At 40.3% G+C, this 14,388-nt stretch overlaps 1 protein-coding gene across 1 annotated transcript; it reads right to left on the reverse strand.

The window, feature by feature from the left end:
* Window positions 1–4,400: 4,400 nt before the first annotated feature.
* THAP1 (THAP domain containing 1) lies at window positions 4,401–9,589 on the reverse strand. The gene is made up of 3 exons (XM_004382091.2): window positions 9,303–9,589; window positions 5,841–6,036; window positions 4,401–5,082 (listed from the first exon to the last, which is right to left on the reverse strand). Exons 1-3 carry the CDS (start codon window positions 9,371–9,373, stop codon window positions 4,708–4,710), a joined length of 642 nt encoding a protein of 213 aa, XP_004382148.1. The 5' UTR covers window positions 9,374–9,589; the 3' UTR covers window positions 4,401–4,707.
* Window positions 9,590–14,388: the final 4,799 nt, after the last annotated feature.

Here is a 14,388-nt window from a genome sequence, read left to right on the forward strand (position 1 = left end):
AATAAAGTCAGTTCCTTCTAAGAGAATTTCAGAGCTTTCTGTTCTTATGGCCTGCCTCTCCCCTGGGCAAAGTTTATGAACCATTGCTCCACAGCTGGGGGCAGGGGCAGGGATAGTGGCCCGCTTCTGTTTACAAGCAGGGTGGCTCAGTGGTAATGGTAGTCTCTGATCTTGGCTTGCCTCTCCTGGTGCGGGACTCTGTCCTATGAATGCGTTTGATATGGGCAATCTGGGACCAGTATTCCTGGCATGCTGCCCCTGGGATAGAACCTCCATCTTATGGACGGGGGCTGGGTGGAAGAAGGGAACCCAGCTGATCTCTCAGTTGCATTTGGCTGGCAATTAGCTTCTGCATCACTGAGCCGGAGTGGCATGAGAAATACTGGCAGCCTGCCGCTTTCTGGGGTATACTGTGGCCATTGATTGAGAGCTTGGGGCAGAGGGAGCCTTTTTTGTCCACACCTATCCAGAGTAGAGTTTCTGTCACACTGAGCTGGGGGTGGGAGCAGGGGTAGGAAAGGAACAGGTCATGGCTCAAATGCCACAGACTCTTACTGTTCTGAAATTTAGTTGATTTTCCTGAATGTTTTTTCATTTGCTATATGCCCACAGAACAATTTGCAGAGATTTTAAATCAGTTTTTTAAAAATAATTTTCACCAGTTATGGCTGTTACGCTGGGGAATGGGTCAGCGAAGCTCTTTATGCAGCCACTCCAGAAGTCATCTATCCAATTATTGCTGATATTCTACAGTATACTTCACCAAAAATAGTTTACAACAATGGAAGTTTATTCATATCCCTTAAGATGTTTTAAAAATGAAATTTTGATAATCTCAAAGCATAAAATACTATGAATTTAGGGAAGAGTGAATAAAAATTCTCAGTAGATTTTTGGAGCTTAAAAAATATTTATCATCCAGAATAAATCTTCTCAGTAGAATAAAACCACATCCAGGGTAAAAAGGAAATCAAGACATGGAGATATAAAAGAACATTATTTTGAGTAAACTTCCCTGTTACTTTAAGTACAATAATTATAACTGCTTTTTTTGTTTGTAAACCACTGTATTTGCTCGTTGGTATTTTTCCTCCACATCAATTACTGTATTTTAACACACAGACTATATAGAACTATATTGCCCAAAAATACCAGTTACCATCAGCTGAGAGTAGTGCTCTTCAGTCACTGGTCATCCAGATCACATGATCCCCAGTCTTAGGAAAGGGTAGTAACCAAGCAGGCAAATCTGTTCTCTTGCTTTAAATGCTATTCATGGTGGACTATCTTTTTAAAATTCTGGAATACAAATGGATTTTTTTCAGATCAAATAGATTTTTAAGTGTATTATTTTATGCTGCTTAATACTAACTTTAACACCCACCAGAGTTGGGTTTGTGTATGTGTATATATTTTGTATAAAGATGATCAGAGAATATTAAGCTCAAAAAATCCAAATCAAGTGAAACTTTAATTTGCCTTTACCTTACTGTTATACTCCTAAGGAATTACACAAGTTATACTTTAAAAAGTCCCTCACCTTCTTGGATTTCCAAGTTAAAAGTTTTGCTAACAATTTGTGAACACAATTGTTTCTTTACTGCAATGACAGAATTATTTTAAATATGCGTAACAGGTAGACTATTAGTAAACTTTTAAATTATTTTATAAAATTATAAAATTAACTTGGAATTTGATAGTCCCAACTAAAACAGTTCAAAGTGAAATTTACATTGTTTTATAAAGAAGAGGTATAAAGAGAGTGGCAACCGATTTCATTCTAATCCAGAAACCTATTTTAAAGAATCTAAGACAAATAACTACTTAAACATAAATAGTAAACAGAGTGAATGACCACTTTTCAGGGATACTATAGAAGATTTCCACAGGGTTGGGAGGTTAGGCTAGTGTTCAATGATTTCTAAAAAAAAAAAAATAACCAAACCTGTTGCCGTCGAGTCGATGCAGATTCATAGCGACCCTACAGGACAGAGCAGAATTGCTCAATAGAGTTTCCAAGGAGCGGCTGGTGGATTCGAACTGCCAACCTTTTGATTAGCAGCCAAGCTCTTAACCACTGTGAAACCAGAACAGACCAAAATTGAACCGGAACAATAACTGGAAGGGAAAAAATTACAGGTAAAAGCCTTGCTGGAAACTTAATTCCCTCTTAGAAAATAAGGACAGTGTACATGTCATATAGAAACCAATTGTCTTGCCCGTTGGGTATTCAGCAGAGTCAGAAACAGCAGTGCCCCACTCAAAGATGGTGGCCAACTGTGCCTCTTTGAATGTGTGTCGCTCTCCACAGCCCTGTCAATAATCCAATCTTATGCAACAGGTTCCTGAATGGGCTCACTATGCCTCTTCCAAGTCTCCTATTCCAGGGCTTCAACTTGTAATTTTTCCTGTTCCAGTTGTCATTCCCGAACACCCAAATTTTAAAACTTCGGATCTGTTCCAGTTTCGCTTCATTGGCCATGACTGAACCTGTTCGAAGCCCTCATTCTAGTATTAAAAACAGTTCATTCTCTTCATTACTGCCAGATTATTACATTATACATAATGGAAATTTCAGTATGTTACTATATATGCTTAAAGTAAATCTCGTTTCTCAGAATATGCTGCAATTCACATGGGCCTTTGCCCCATTTGTTCCAGACTGAGGCCTGATCCTTGTTTGTTTCAGATTAATGAGTTTCACTATGCTTCAATAGGATCTTTTTGGGCCTAAATATTCTTCCCTTCTTGGCAATGTAATAAACAACACAACTGACAAAATGAAATTTGAAAATGTTCAACAAATGTTACATCTCACATTTCAGAAATAAGTACCTGTACCTCAAACTCCCTGTATGAAACTAATAGGATAAATAATTTAAATGCCAGCAGTTGGTATACATGCTGCTTGCTCAGTTCTCTCCAAATAGGGATTTATGTTCATTAAGAAAAGAATAATAGCTTCAGTTTATATCATAATGCTAAGATGCTAAATCATTATGATTACCACTTTTAGAATCTAAACTGGATTCTTTGTTCTGGGAGAGAAAGAGAGAGAGAGAGTAATTAACTTTTATGTAGAAAATAATTTAGATTCAAGATATATACTTGGCAAAATATTTACCCTCTTATCCTCCAGGAATTGCTACAGATGAAATGTAAAAATAAACTACCTGGAGATTTTGTGGCTTCGAAAAAGAGTTATGAGATCTATGAATAACTATAAAAGTCCTCTGATTCATTAAGATTCTAAACAGTGTTACCTTAAGTTATGCAAGTTCAAGTAATCAAACCAGTATTTTCTATTTCTGAAATATCAGTTCATAAAAAAATCAAATCTCCATGCATCAAAGCACTGTCCAGTGGCAGCATGGCAGTGAATTACACCACAAACCAGGTCTACAAAAGACACTTCTGAACGTCATTGTTTCACATCTTTAATACTGTCTTAAAAAGTCTATTAATCTTCAACTATTTCAATGTACTTGGAAATATAAAGTAATATAGAGTTGAGTCAGTTATTCTAAATCTAAATAGATAATTCCTATGGCAGTATTTGTTTACTTGGAACATATTTTCATTTCAAATATATGTTAAACTTCTCACAAAGTCAGACCACAACTCACAATTTAAACAGAAATCTCAGTGTTTAAATCTCTACATTCAGTAAAATAAACACTACTTATTAGGTTACTTTTGAATACAAATCACTCATTTAAATAAATGGGATATGATTCCTAGCTTGTGTTAAAAGTGAAGAAATCTTTTTTTTTATGTGAAGCCTTGACCAAAATCAATTAGTCAAATGCAAGATTACCACATTATGATACAAATCAAACTCTACTACACAATGTATTTGTTAGTGATCTGAATGCATATGTAACTACAGGTGGGGAATTGGCTGCCCCTTAGCTAAAGGGTAATAACAGAAAAAAAGCATGCCATGGATCAGACAAACCCCGTTTTATTACTTCCTTGATAACAGTGCCTACTTTGTTTATTGAAGAATGTTTCTTCCACTGGAGGTAACTTTTAACTTTAGAATGTTAGACAGTGGGGAAGAAAGAGGGCCCACTTTATAAAGCAGCTTAACCACATTGATTAGGTATGGAAAGACTCTTCATTTTCTCCTCTGAAAACAACCGAATCTTTTTTCGTAAGTACTGACCTGACATTTATCCTTGAGAAGTGATTCGAAGACACACGAACCTTCTGATTTTAAAAATGTGTGAATATGTATATAGATATTCTGAGAAGTTATGTCCCATTATCTGACCCATACTTCTGATTTGAAATATAACTGAGTTCTCTCAATATACTACATTAAATTTAAATTTTAAACTTTAAACTCAAATCATCCTTACTGTACTTACAGAACTTAATGAATTGTTGTTATTCTAATTTTTACATTATTTCTATAAATACTCAAATTAAAGAAGCAAAAATCCCCAATCTCAAAACCAACTTACATGGAAGCTGAGGTTAGTTTATAACTTCTAAAATATTGTTAAAATGTAAAAACTCTGAAATTAGAAACAAAAAAATTACAATTTTACAGTATATATCTAATTTATTTTTTTAAAAAAATATTCTGAATTGTTTTTATACAAGTAATCAAGTATTTACTTTTTCAAATGAAACTCCTTTATAGATTAGAAGAGGCTATGTGATATCGCCCTGTTAAAAATCAATACACATTTCATTTTTTTATGCTGGTACTTCAACTATTTCAAAGTAGTCATGTGGTAGAATCACATAACCTCTCTCTGATACGTCGTCTTTCTCTTTCTGGAAGTGTACAACCTCCTTCAACTTCTCAAGCTGCCGTTCCTGTCTTCTGCACCGCTGCTGTGCAGTCTTGAGCTTCTTTCTGAGTTTTTCAACTTGTTGTTCTAGCTGATGAATCCTTTTCCTCTGATGCATTGTATCCTCCACAGTATAGTTGTGGTCACAGAAAACTGAGAGATTATCAGGGGTCTGAAGGGGAGGCATTAGTAATCCAATAGCAGCATCAACCTGGGAAACAGGAGGTGTCAGAGGCGGCGGCGGAAGTGGTTCTTGTGGCTCCAGAAGATCTTCCTTCTAAAACAATAAAGTACAGTATGTTTGAATTTAGTAACTAAAAATAACAATTAAAAAAAATTTATCTGTGGCATTTAAGAAATATTAGATTTCTGTGTGAATCTGTGGAATAAAAACATCCCAAAATAAGAAACTGATTTTTTAAAGTATTAATTATACTTTTCTACCAGAAGAAGTGGGATACGATAAAGAATGATTAATTTAATTAAATACTCACTAAGCATTTAAAACTGAGAAAAAAAGACTTTGAAACTGAACTGTCACTGATAAAGAAAACTCACAACTTACCAACACATGAATAGCGGTATACAGACTGATCTTTAAATAAGTTACAAAGCTAGAATAAATTTCTTAGCATGAGTATATTTAACTTTAAAATACCACATTTTCTCTTTTTTTAAAATGTATCTCACTGTTGTTAGTTGCCATCGAGTCAATTCTGACTCATAGCAACCCCATGCGTGTCAGAGTAGAACTGTTCCACGGGGTTTTCAAGACTGTGACCTTTCGGAAGCAGATTGCCAGGCCTGTCTTCTGAGGCGCCTCTGGGAGGGTTGGAACCACTAGTAGTCGAGTGCTTACCTGTTTGCGCCACCAAGGGGCTCCACCCAGAGGCCCCTATATCACTGTTAGCAGTAGTTATTTACAAGTGATAGGTAATAGGTAACATTTAACACCAATCTGAATTTTCCAAAATTTCCACAAAGACATTAATTTTATGAACAGAAGACCACCCAATATTCTAAAACACATATTACCTTGTCATGTGGTTCAGTACAAAGAAATATTGTGGGTACAGCATTCTCTTTCAGTAACTTGTTGTTGCATTCCCTCTTAAAGCAGTCTGGAGTGAAATGCTCTGAACAAATACTGCTGTACTTGGTGGGTTTAAAGTTTTTTCTTCTGACAGCTGCCTCCCATTTTTTACAAAGACTGGGTCGAGTCAGAGGAAACCTAAGAAGATGACATAATTCAGTTCTCTAACCTTATTTTTTAAAAAAAAAGACACCCAAACTTTCCTACTCAGGAAAGCACTATCCTACATTGGAGTTACTGTACTATGCTCCATACTATGCGCCACTCTAATACTAACGAGCATTTGATTAGAGAATAGCTCCATTTCTCTATCTCATTTATTAACATTTTTATTATGAAGGCATAAAGTTTCAAATAAAATACATGCTATAGAATGATCATGAGGATGGCAAAGGACCAGGCAGTGTTTTGTTCTGTTGTATATAGGGTCCCTATGAGTCGGAACTGACGCGACAGCACCTAACACCACAGAATTTGTATTAATTTTTTTTACCAGTAATTTTCTGTATGTTGTAAAACAAAATTGTACACGTCTATCTATGAACTGGGTAAAAGGGGCTTCTAGTTCTCTAGAACCAGTCTGACAATGTGAACAGGCTGAATCTGAATTAATCAAATTATAGGAAAATAATGATAAAGGAATAAAAAATATATTTTTTTATTTTCATTTACCTATCAACTAGAAAAAGTCTCTTAGGCCCAGATAAAAGAAGATAGGAAGAGTTTTAATTTACTGTGAATGTACTTTTCCAGGTCAAGGATTTGGTAAACTGGAAGAATTGGAAATAAGCCAAAGAAAGATGTTTCAAATCTGTGCTCAAGTTTCTCTTCCATGTAAGGTATGCCAGAGTCTGACTCTGCTATTATCATTAAGATCTAGCTAATCCTAATGACAGTCCCTTTGCCCAGTATGTGTAAGCTGGGAGAAGAGGTACTCCTAGGAGCTCCCTGCTGGATACAGCCTCTACAAGTACGAAGTAAATTTCAGTACGCAGGGCCTGCGGGTCCAAGGACTTCCTGCACTATAAATTCTCAGGTTATCTTTGAGGTTCTCTCAAGATCTTTCCCATCCACTCCCCAAAATACTGTTGTGTTAGATAAGGGATGAGATACAGGTTAGTCCTTCTTTCCATTCAATCAACTGTTTAATATTCATAAGAAATGCAATATTTCTGAAGTGTAAATGGCACCCTGCACTAGTTTCCAGTGTTAATGAAGGAGCTTCCGTATCTTTAGATTCCCTCTGCCCTGGTGGTGCAGTCACTAAGAGCTATGGCTGCTAACCAAAAAGTCAGCAGTTCAAATCTACCAGCCGCTCCTTAGAAACCCTATGGGGCAGTTCTACTCTGTCCTATAGGGTTCTACGAGTAGGAATCAACTCGACAGCAACCAGTATAAATTCCCTCTGCCGTATCATTAGAAATGTGAGGGTGGGAGACTAGGGAGCAGAATGCATGAGATCTTGTCAGTATCTCACGACCTTTCCCACAGTTTGAAAATACTGGATGGAGGTCAATTTCATCAGGGTTCAAAGATTCCAATAAATCAAGAAATAATATTAGGATCTACTTAACTGAATTCTGGAAGTGTTCTATCCCCTTCTCTCATTTATTACCATTTTTATTTTGAAGAAATAAAGATTCAAATAAAATACATGCTATAGAACAATCACGAGGATGGGAAAACATTAACATTCTTGAGGTCTTTCTATGCTCTAAAACAAAAACAAACCTGTTGTGTCGAGTCAATTCTGACTCATAGTGACCCTATGCTCTAAGTACTCCTATTTCTGTAAGGTCCAACCCACATTATATGAAACATAAAAAAATGTATCCATCTTCTCCATTAAACATAAATGGTCCCCTCCCCCAAAACTGAAGGCATGCTTAACATTTGCTTTTGTAATTATCTGGCTATCAATAATTCATGTAGTTTACCATTGGCTCTACTTTCTTAGCTATCATCCATTTACATTCGAGAATTCTTGCAAAGAAAATCTAATGCAAATGTAATAAAATTTGTAAATACTAATTTTGGCTGAATGAAACTGTTGTCACATTTTACAGACATCTAATTAACACTAACTCATTTTAATTTTGGAGTTTTCTTTTCCTACGTTCCTCCCGAGGACTGTAACTGCAGCACCTACTGAGTGAAACGGTCCTGAATTTCAGCTGTGGGGCATGTAGGACAGAGAAGAACTGCCCCACAGGGTTTCCAAGGAGGGGCTGGTGGATATGAACTGCTGACCTTTTGGTTTGCAGCCACAGCTATTAATCACTGCACCACCAGGGTAGACGGAATCTAAAGATATGGAAAATCCTCTGTGAGGGCTTTGTCTGTGCTCTCATAAAGGTCACACTAGCTTTACGGTACGTTATTGCAGTCTAAGTTATTATTATTGTCCATATTATGATTACTGCATGCTGTAAAGATAACTACTCTTTTGGCAGTACCAAAAGCCTTCTCTAAAACTTGGGAGCGAATGTTGGTTCCTAGATATTGAGTCAAAAAAATCCTCCCTCAGATACTGAGCTGCCGTTAAAGGCCGTGGGAAATTTGGAAACACATAATGGTAATAGCTGAACAACATGATAAACATAACTAGTGTATTAACTCAATTATACATGTGAAGCATGTTGACATAAGAATGATTTATTATATATGTATTTACAGTTATAAAAAAAAACCTTTCCTCAAATCCTGGCCAAAAATTAATCCTTCACTGCTGTGATTCTGGCCTCCCATCCACAACTAGTTTCTGAAGGACAAAAAATGTAACTTCTGTCGTGTTTTTGTGTTTGTGTGTGTGGAGCCCTAGTGGCGCTGTGGTTAAGAGCTATGGCTACTAACGAAAAGGTCGGCAGCTCAAATCCACCAGATGCTCCTTAGAAACCCTATGGGGCAATTCTACTGTGTCCTACAGGATTGGAATCCACTCGAGGGCAACGAGTTTGGTTTTTGGGGGTCGTCTTTTTAAGCGTCTTTGTTTCCGTTTCAAATCTACCACTAAATTTTTTGAGTCTTCTCTATGACCGATGCTGGCGAACTCTGAAGCCTCTCGGCCTGGAGACCTCACGACCCGAAGAGTCTCTTGGCATTGCCCACGGGCCTCGAACTCGCCAACCCGAAGCCACGAGCGCACCTTGCCATCCTGGCTGGTTTTAAGAGCGCGAGAAACGGTCGCTGCGGCGACGCGCGGCGAGAACGCGCAGCCCGGAACGGAGAAGCGCCGGCCTCGGAGCGGCGCTTCCCAACACTCCCCCGTCCGGACACGCCCACCGCTCCTCGCCTGCGAGACCTGAATCCCCCTCATTAGCCCTCACGCGGACACGCACAGGACTCCGCCCCCGAACCTAACCGGCCGCGCGCCCCCAGCCGTGTAAGGCGCTCCGGGTACTTACTTGTGGAAAGAAACGGGCTTATCCTTATCATATCTGTTCTTGCAACCGTAGGCGGAACAAGACTGCACCATCCTTCCGGTCCTCAGTCACTTCACTTCTGCCGCCACAGCAGGCAGGTGAAGCTGCTATCAATATCCCCGCGGCTGACTTTGACACCTTCGCTTCTTCTGTAGTTTTGGTCAACAGTTACAGTGATGATAACCCCACTCGGGTGTGACTAATGAGCCCGTTTTGTTGTTTGCATTAGCAGAAGGACCACAGACCTCGCCCGTCTCCCATCTCCAAGATGGCGGAGGCAGCTTCAACCTCACCTATCGCGAGGAGTTCGTCCCACTGTCTCTGATTAGCCCCGAGGTCAGAGGTAACGTTTCCTGCGAAGCAGGCCATTGGCTGAGGCTTAGCGTCTCGCGCGGCGAGGTCTGCGTTGCGCAAGCGGGCGGGGCTCCTGAGCTTACTGCAAGAAGGAAAGGAGCCCTGAAGGGAGGGGACAGGGCTGGGGGAAGGTGAACTCTGGGTCGATTTCCTGCAGGTCCTGGAGTTTCCGTAGGCTTAGTTTTCCGGAGCTTTCCTGGGGCAGCTTAGAGTGTGGGACAAATACGGCTTGTTGGGTCTGGTGGCCTAAAGGAGGCCAGGGAGTAAAGGCTTAATTGAGCCCATTTTTTTAAAACGTCCGCTACAGATGATTTTAAGATTTTGTGGATCCCTTTTCCAGAGTGCTAATCTGTATCCTATTACCTGTCTCTCCAGGCATCTCAAAGATCAGTGAAAGTCCAAGTGACAAATTTTAAGCAATGAAAGAAGCCACACGCACAGTCCCCACGTACCCAGCCAAATCGTCTTTTGGACTTCTCTGGGAGCGGCTCCGCAGCAGCTTCCGGAACAAACGCACTTCCGAAGGCTGTTGCAGGTTTCTCCGGAGCTGTGGTGGAAATCGAGAATCACGGCAGCGATTTTCCTATCGGAGAGTGGTTTTACCCAGGGCTTCGAACCGCTTCGTTCTGGTTCAAACCCCTACTGGGAAGTTGCATTTCCACCCCAGGTATACTGATTCAGAATTTACATTTTAACAAGATCTCCAAGTGATTCTTACGTATAATAAACAACCACTGCTCAACTAGAGGTTCTCAGAATTAGCAGCATTAGCATCAACTGGGAGCTTGTTAGACATGCAAATTTTCAGCCCTGGTTTTACCCTTCTTGTACCCTGCGCCTCTTTCCTGTGTAGGTGAAGATCTATGAAGCTGGATAGCGGGCATTGAGTAATTTCCTGGCTCTGACACTCCTTTTTAGTCCCTCTTAAGTGTTGGTGTTTCCATCCTCTGCCCTCCTCGCACTCTGAACACCCTGATCCTTGAATCAAATGCCGTAACTTCCTTAATCTTTTACTTCCTAAGTAAATCTTTTCTGCCTTCAGTATTCTAATGCCCTGTGAGTTATCCATGCAGTTGTTCAAGCCAGAAACCTTGGAGTCAGCTTGGATTTCTCACCCTCCACATCCCTTTCATTACCAGGCTAATTCTTTTATTTATTTATTTATTGTACTTTAGGTGAAAGCTGACAGCTCCAGTTAATTTCTCATTCAAAAATTTATACACATATTGTGTTTGTGACATTAGTTGCAATCCCCACAATGAGACAGTATGCTCTCCCTTTCCATCCCGGGTTCCCTGTTTCCACTTTTCCAGTTCTTATCACTTTCTGCATTCTCATCCTGCTTTTGGACAGGAGCTGCCCATTTGGTTTTGTATATTTGATTGAACTAAGAAGCACATTCCTCACATGTTATTTTTTGTTTTATAGGCCTGCTTAATCTTTGTCTGAAAAGCGGACTTTGGGAATGGTTTCATTTTGGGTTAGCAGAGTGTCCGGGGAGCCATAGTTTTGGGGGTTCCTCCTGTCTCTGTCAGACCAGTAAGTCTGGTCTTTTTATGTGAATTCGAATTCTGTTCTACATTTTTCTCCTGCTCTGTCCAGGACTCTCTGTTGTGATCCCGGTCAGGGCAACATTACCAGGCTAATTCTCTTAAATAAATACCTCTTAAATCCACCCTTTCCATCTCTCCTCCCACTGTTCTTGATTAGGCCCTCATGATCTTTTACCCTCCAGTAACCTCCTAACTATCCTACTCTCCAATTTTGCCTCTGTCCAATTGGTCCTCCACTCCAGAAGCTGATTACTCCTCTGTTCACATCCTTCAGAAGCTACCCACTGTACTGCATAAAATCCAAACTTACAGTGACCCATAAAGGACCAGGGACCTCTGCTTTTCCACCATCACCATCTCCCTCCACTTGTTCTTAGCCAGAGCTTTTAAGTCTTAGGGCCGTCTCTCTCGTGGCTTATTTAAATAGGCTGTCTCCCTTCACCTGAAATGCCCTTCCCTGACCTGTCCACCCTTAAGATGTGGCCTTAGTGTTATCTTCTCCAACAGTTTTTCCTTACCTCTCTTCCTAGCCTCCCCAAGTGTTATGGATTGAATTGTGTCCCTCAGAAATGTGTGTCAGCTTGGCTAAGCCCTGATTCCCAGTATTGTGTAATTGTCCACCATTTTGTCATCTGATGTGATTTTCCTATGTTGTGTAAATCCTGTCTCTATGATGTTAATGAGGCAGGATTAGAGGCAGTTATGTTAATGAGCAGGACTCAATCTACAAGATTAGGTCATATTTTGAGTCAGTCTCTTTTGAGATATGAGAGAGAGAAATGAGCAGAAAGACAGGGACCTTTTGCCACTAAGAATGAAGAACCAGGGGGAGAGCACATACTTTGGACCCAGGGTCTCTGCATTGAAAAGCTCCTAGACCAGGGGAAGATTGATGACAAGGACCTTCCCCCAGAACCAACAGAGAGAGAAAGCCTTCTGGAGCTGGTGCCCTGAATTTGGACTTCTAGACTGTGAGAGAATAAATTTGTCTTTGTTAAAGCCATCCACTTGTGGTATTTCTTTTATAGCAGCACTAGATAACTAAGGCACCAAGTTAGGCACCTCTTTTGTTCCAATGAAATGCTGTGCTAACTTCTATATTGTGGTTATAATCTCTATCGTAATCCCTGTGTATATGTCTGTTTTCCATACCACCACCAAGATTCCATTGAGGACGGGTTGTGTCTCACCTAACCATGTAACTGCAGCAGCTTGTAGTGTCTAGCATAAATTAAGCATTTAGAAAATGCTGGTTGAATCAACTGGGCCCAGAAACCATGTGTCTAAAGTAGCTTCAGGGCTGTAACCCTGTACCAAAATACCAGATAATAGTTTATGACCATTTCGAGGGATATTGAGAGAGGTGGTAATATCCTCTGCAATCCACTGTGCAATAAATATTAGAATATAACTGCTTGTAAACTGAAAAAGTGTATTTTAACTTAAGAGTTCACTGAAATGCTTTACTCATCAATAGATTCAACAAATATTTACTGAATATCTGCTATGTTCTATGTACAGTTTTAGGGACTTGGGATACATTAGTGAGCAAAACAATGATTTCTTCCCTCAAGGAGTTTAATATTCTAGCAAGTTGGGGGAGGCAGACAGAAAACATGTGACTACATAATATGTTAGTAGGTAAAGGTGCTGTATAGGGGTGAGGAGGCTGCAATTTTGAATACAATGTGTCCCTCAATTAGGACAGGCCTAATTGAAGAAATGACTTTTGAACAAAGATTGGGAGTTTGTGAGAGAGTTAGCTATGAGAATATCTGGAACCTTGCAGGCAGAGGGAAAGGCTAAGGCAAAAAAGTTCCTGAGACGCAGGGTTCCTGGCATGTTCAAAGAACAACAAAGAGTCAGGTGTGGGTGAAACAGAATGAGGTAGGGGAGACAAATGGGAGATAAGATCAGAGATGAAACAAGGGGACAAGATCAGGTAGGACCTTGCAGGCTAGTGTTAGGACTTTGACTTTTACTATGATGCAAATGAGAGTAGGGTTTTGAGCAGAGGAGTGACCCAGTCTCTCAGAAGGATCACTCTACTCTGTTGAGAATAAACAGCAGGAAGGCAATTCAGAGGCTGGGAGACTGGCTAGAAGAGTGCAGTGGTAATGTAGTAAGAGATGACAGTGGCCTACACCACGGTGGTCACAATGGAGTGAAGAGTCATCTTTCCTTGTCTCCTTTCTTTTCCTTTCATTCATTATTTATTGAGCACCTACTGTGGTGGCAGGTGTTGTGCTGGGTCTTGGAATATATTGGTGAGCAAGATTAACATAGTCCCTATCATCACAGAGCCTACATTCTAGTGAGGGTAAGAGATAATGAAAATATAAATAACATAGAGCTAAGTTGCCTGAAAACCAAACCTGTTGCCATCGAGTGGATTCCAACTCAGAGCGACCCTACAGGACAGAGTGGAACTGCCCCGTAAGGTTTCCAAGGAGCAGCTGGTGGATTCGAACTGCTCACCTTTTGGTTAGCAGCCAAGTTCTTAACCACTATGCTACCAGAAGCAAGGATGGTGAGACTTCATCTCACATACTTTGGACATGTCAGGAGGGATCAGTCCCTGGAGAAGGACATCATGCTTGGTAAAGTAGAGGGTCAGCGAAAAAGAGGAAGACTGTCAACTAGATGGATTGACACAGTGGCTGCAACAACGAGCTGAAGCATAACGATTGTGAGGATGGCGCAGGACTGGGCAGTGTTTCATCCTGTTGTATATTGGGTTGCTGTGAGTCGGAACCAACGCTACAGCACTTAACAAGTTGCCTGAATACATCAGAATGCTGTGAGGGTGAATAAGGGGAGGGGAGGACCACTACCCACTACAGCTGTGACAGGTATCTGTCTGAGGAGGGAACATTTAACCTGAGAGCCAAAGAATGGAAAAAAATTAGTAATATGATGAAGGGGGTGGAGGAGGTTAGGGAGAGTGGTCCAGGCAGAGGGGGTATTTGCTAAGGCCCTAAGGCAGTAAAGAGTTCTGTATTTTCCAAGATCTGAATGGGTGCATAGTGGAGCACAGTGAGCCAGGGGGAGATGGCCATAAAATGAGGTTGAAGAAGTAGGTAAGTGTCTTGGTTTGGGTTTTACATGAGGTGGGAAGCCACTGAGCCATTTTAAGCAGGGGAGAGTCATGATCTAGTAAA

The sequence above is a fragment of the Trichechus manatus genome, unplaced genomic scaffold (assembly GCF_000243295.1).
Source record: "Trichechus manatus latirostris isolate Lorelei unplaced genomic scaffold, TriManLat1.0 scaffold00090, whole genome shotgun sequence".
In the NCBI taxonomy this organism is placed as follows: Eukaryota; Metazoa; Chordata; class Mammalia; order Sirenia; family Trichechidae; genus Trichechus; species Trichechus manatus.

Coding starts and splice junctions, on each gene's coding strand:
- THAP1 (XM_004382091.2), bottom strand. CDS start 9,373: ATGGTGCAGTCTTGTTCCGCCTACGGTTGCAAGAACAGATATGATAAG. Junction 6,037..9,302: donor AAGCCCGTTTCTTTCCACAA/GTAAGTACCCGG, acceptor TCATCTTCTTAG/GTTTCCTCTGACTCGACCCA. Junction 5,083..5,840: donor GTACTGAACCACATGACAAG/GTAATATGTGTT, acceptor TTATTGTTTTAG/AAGGAAGATCTTCTGGAGCC.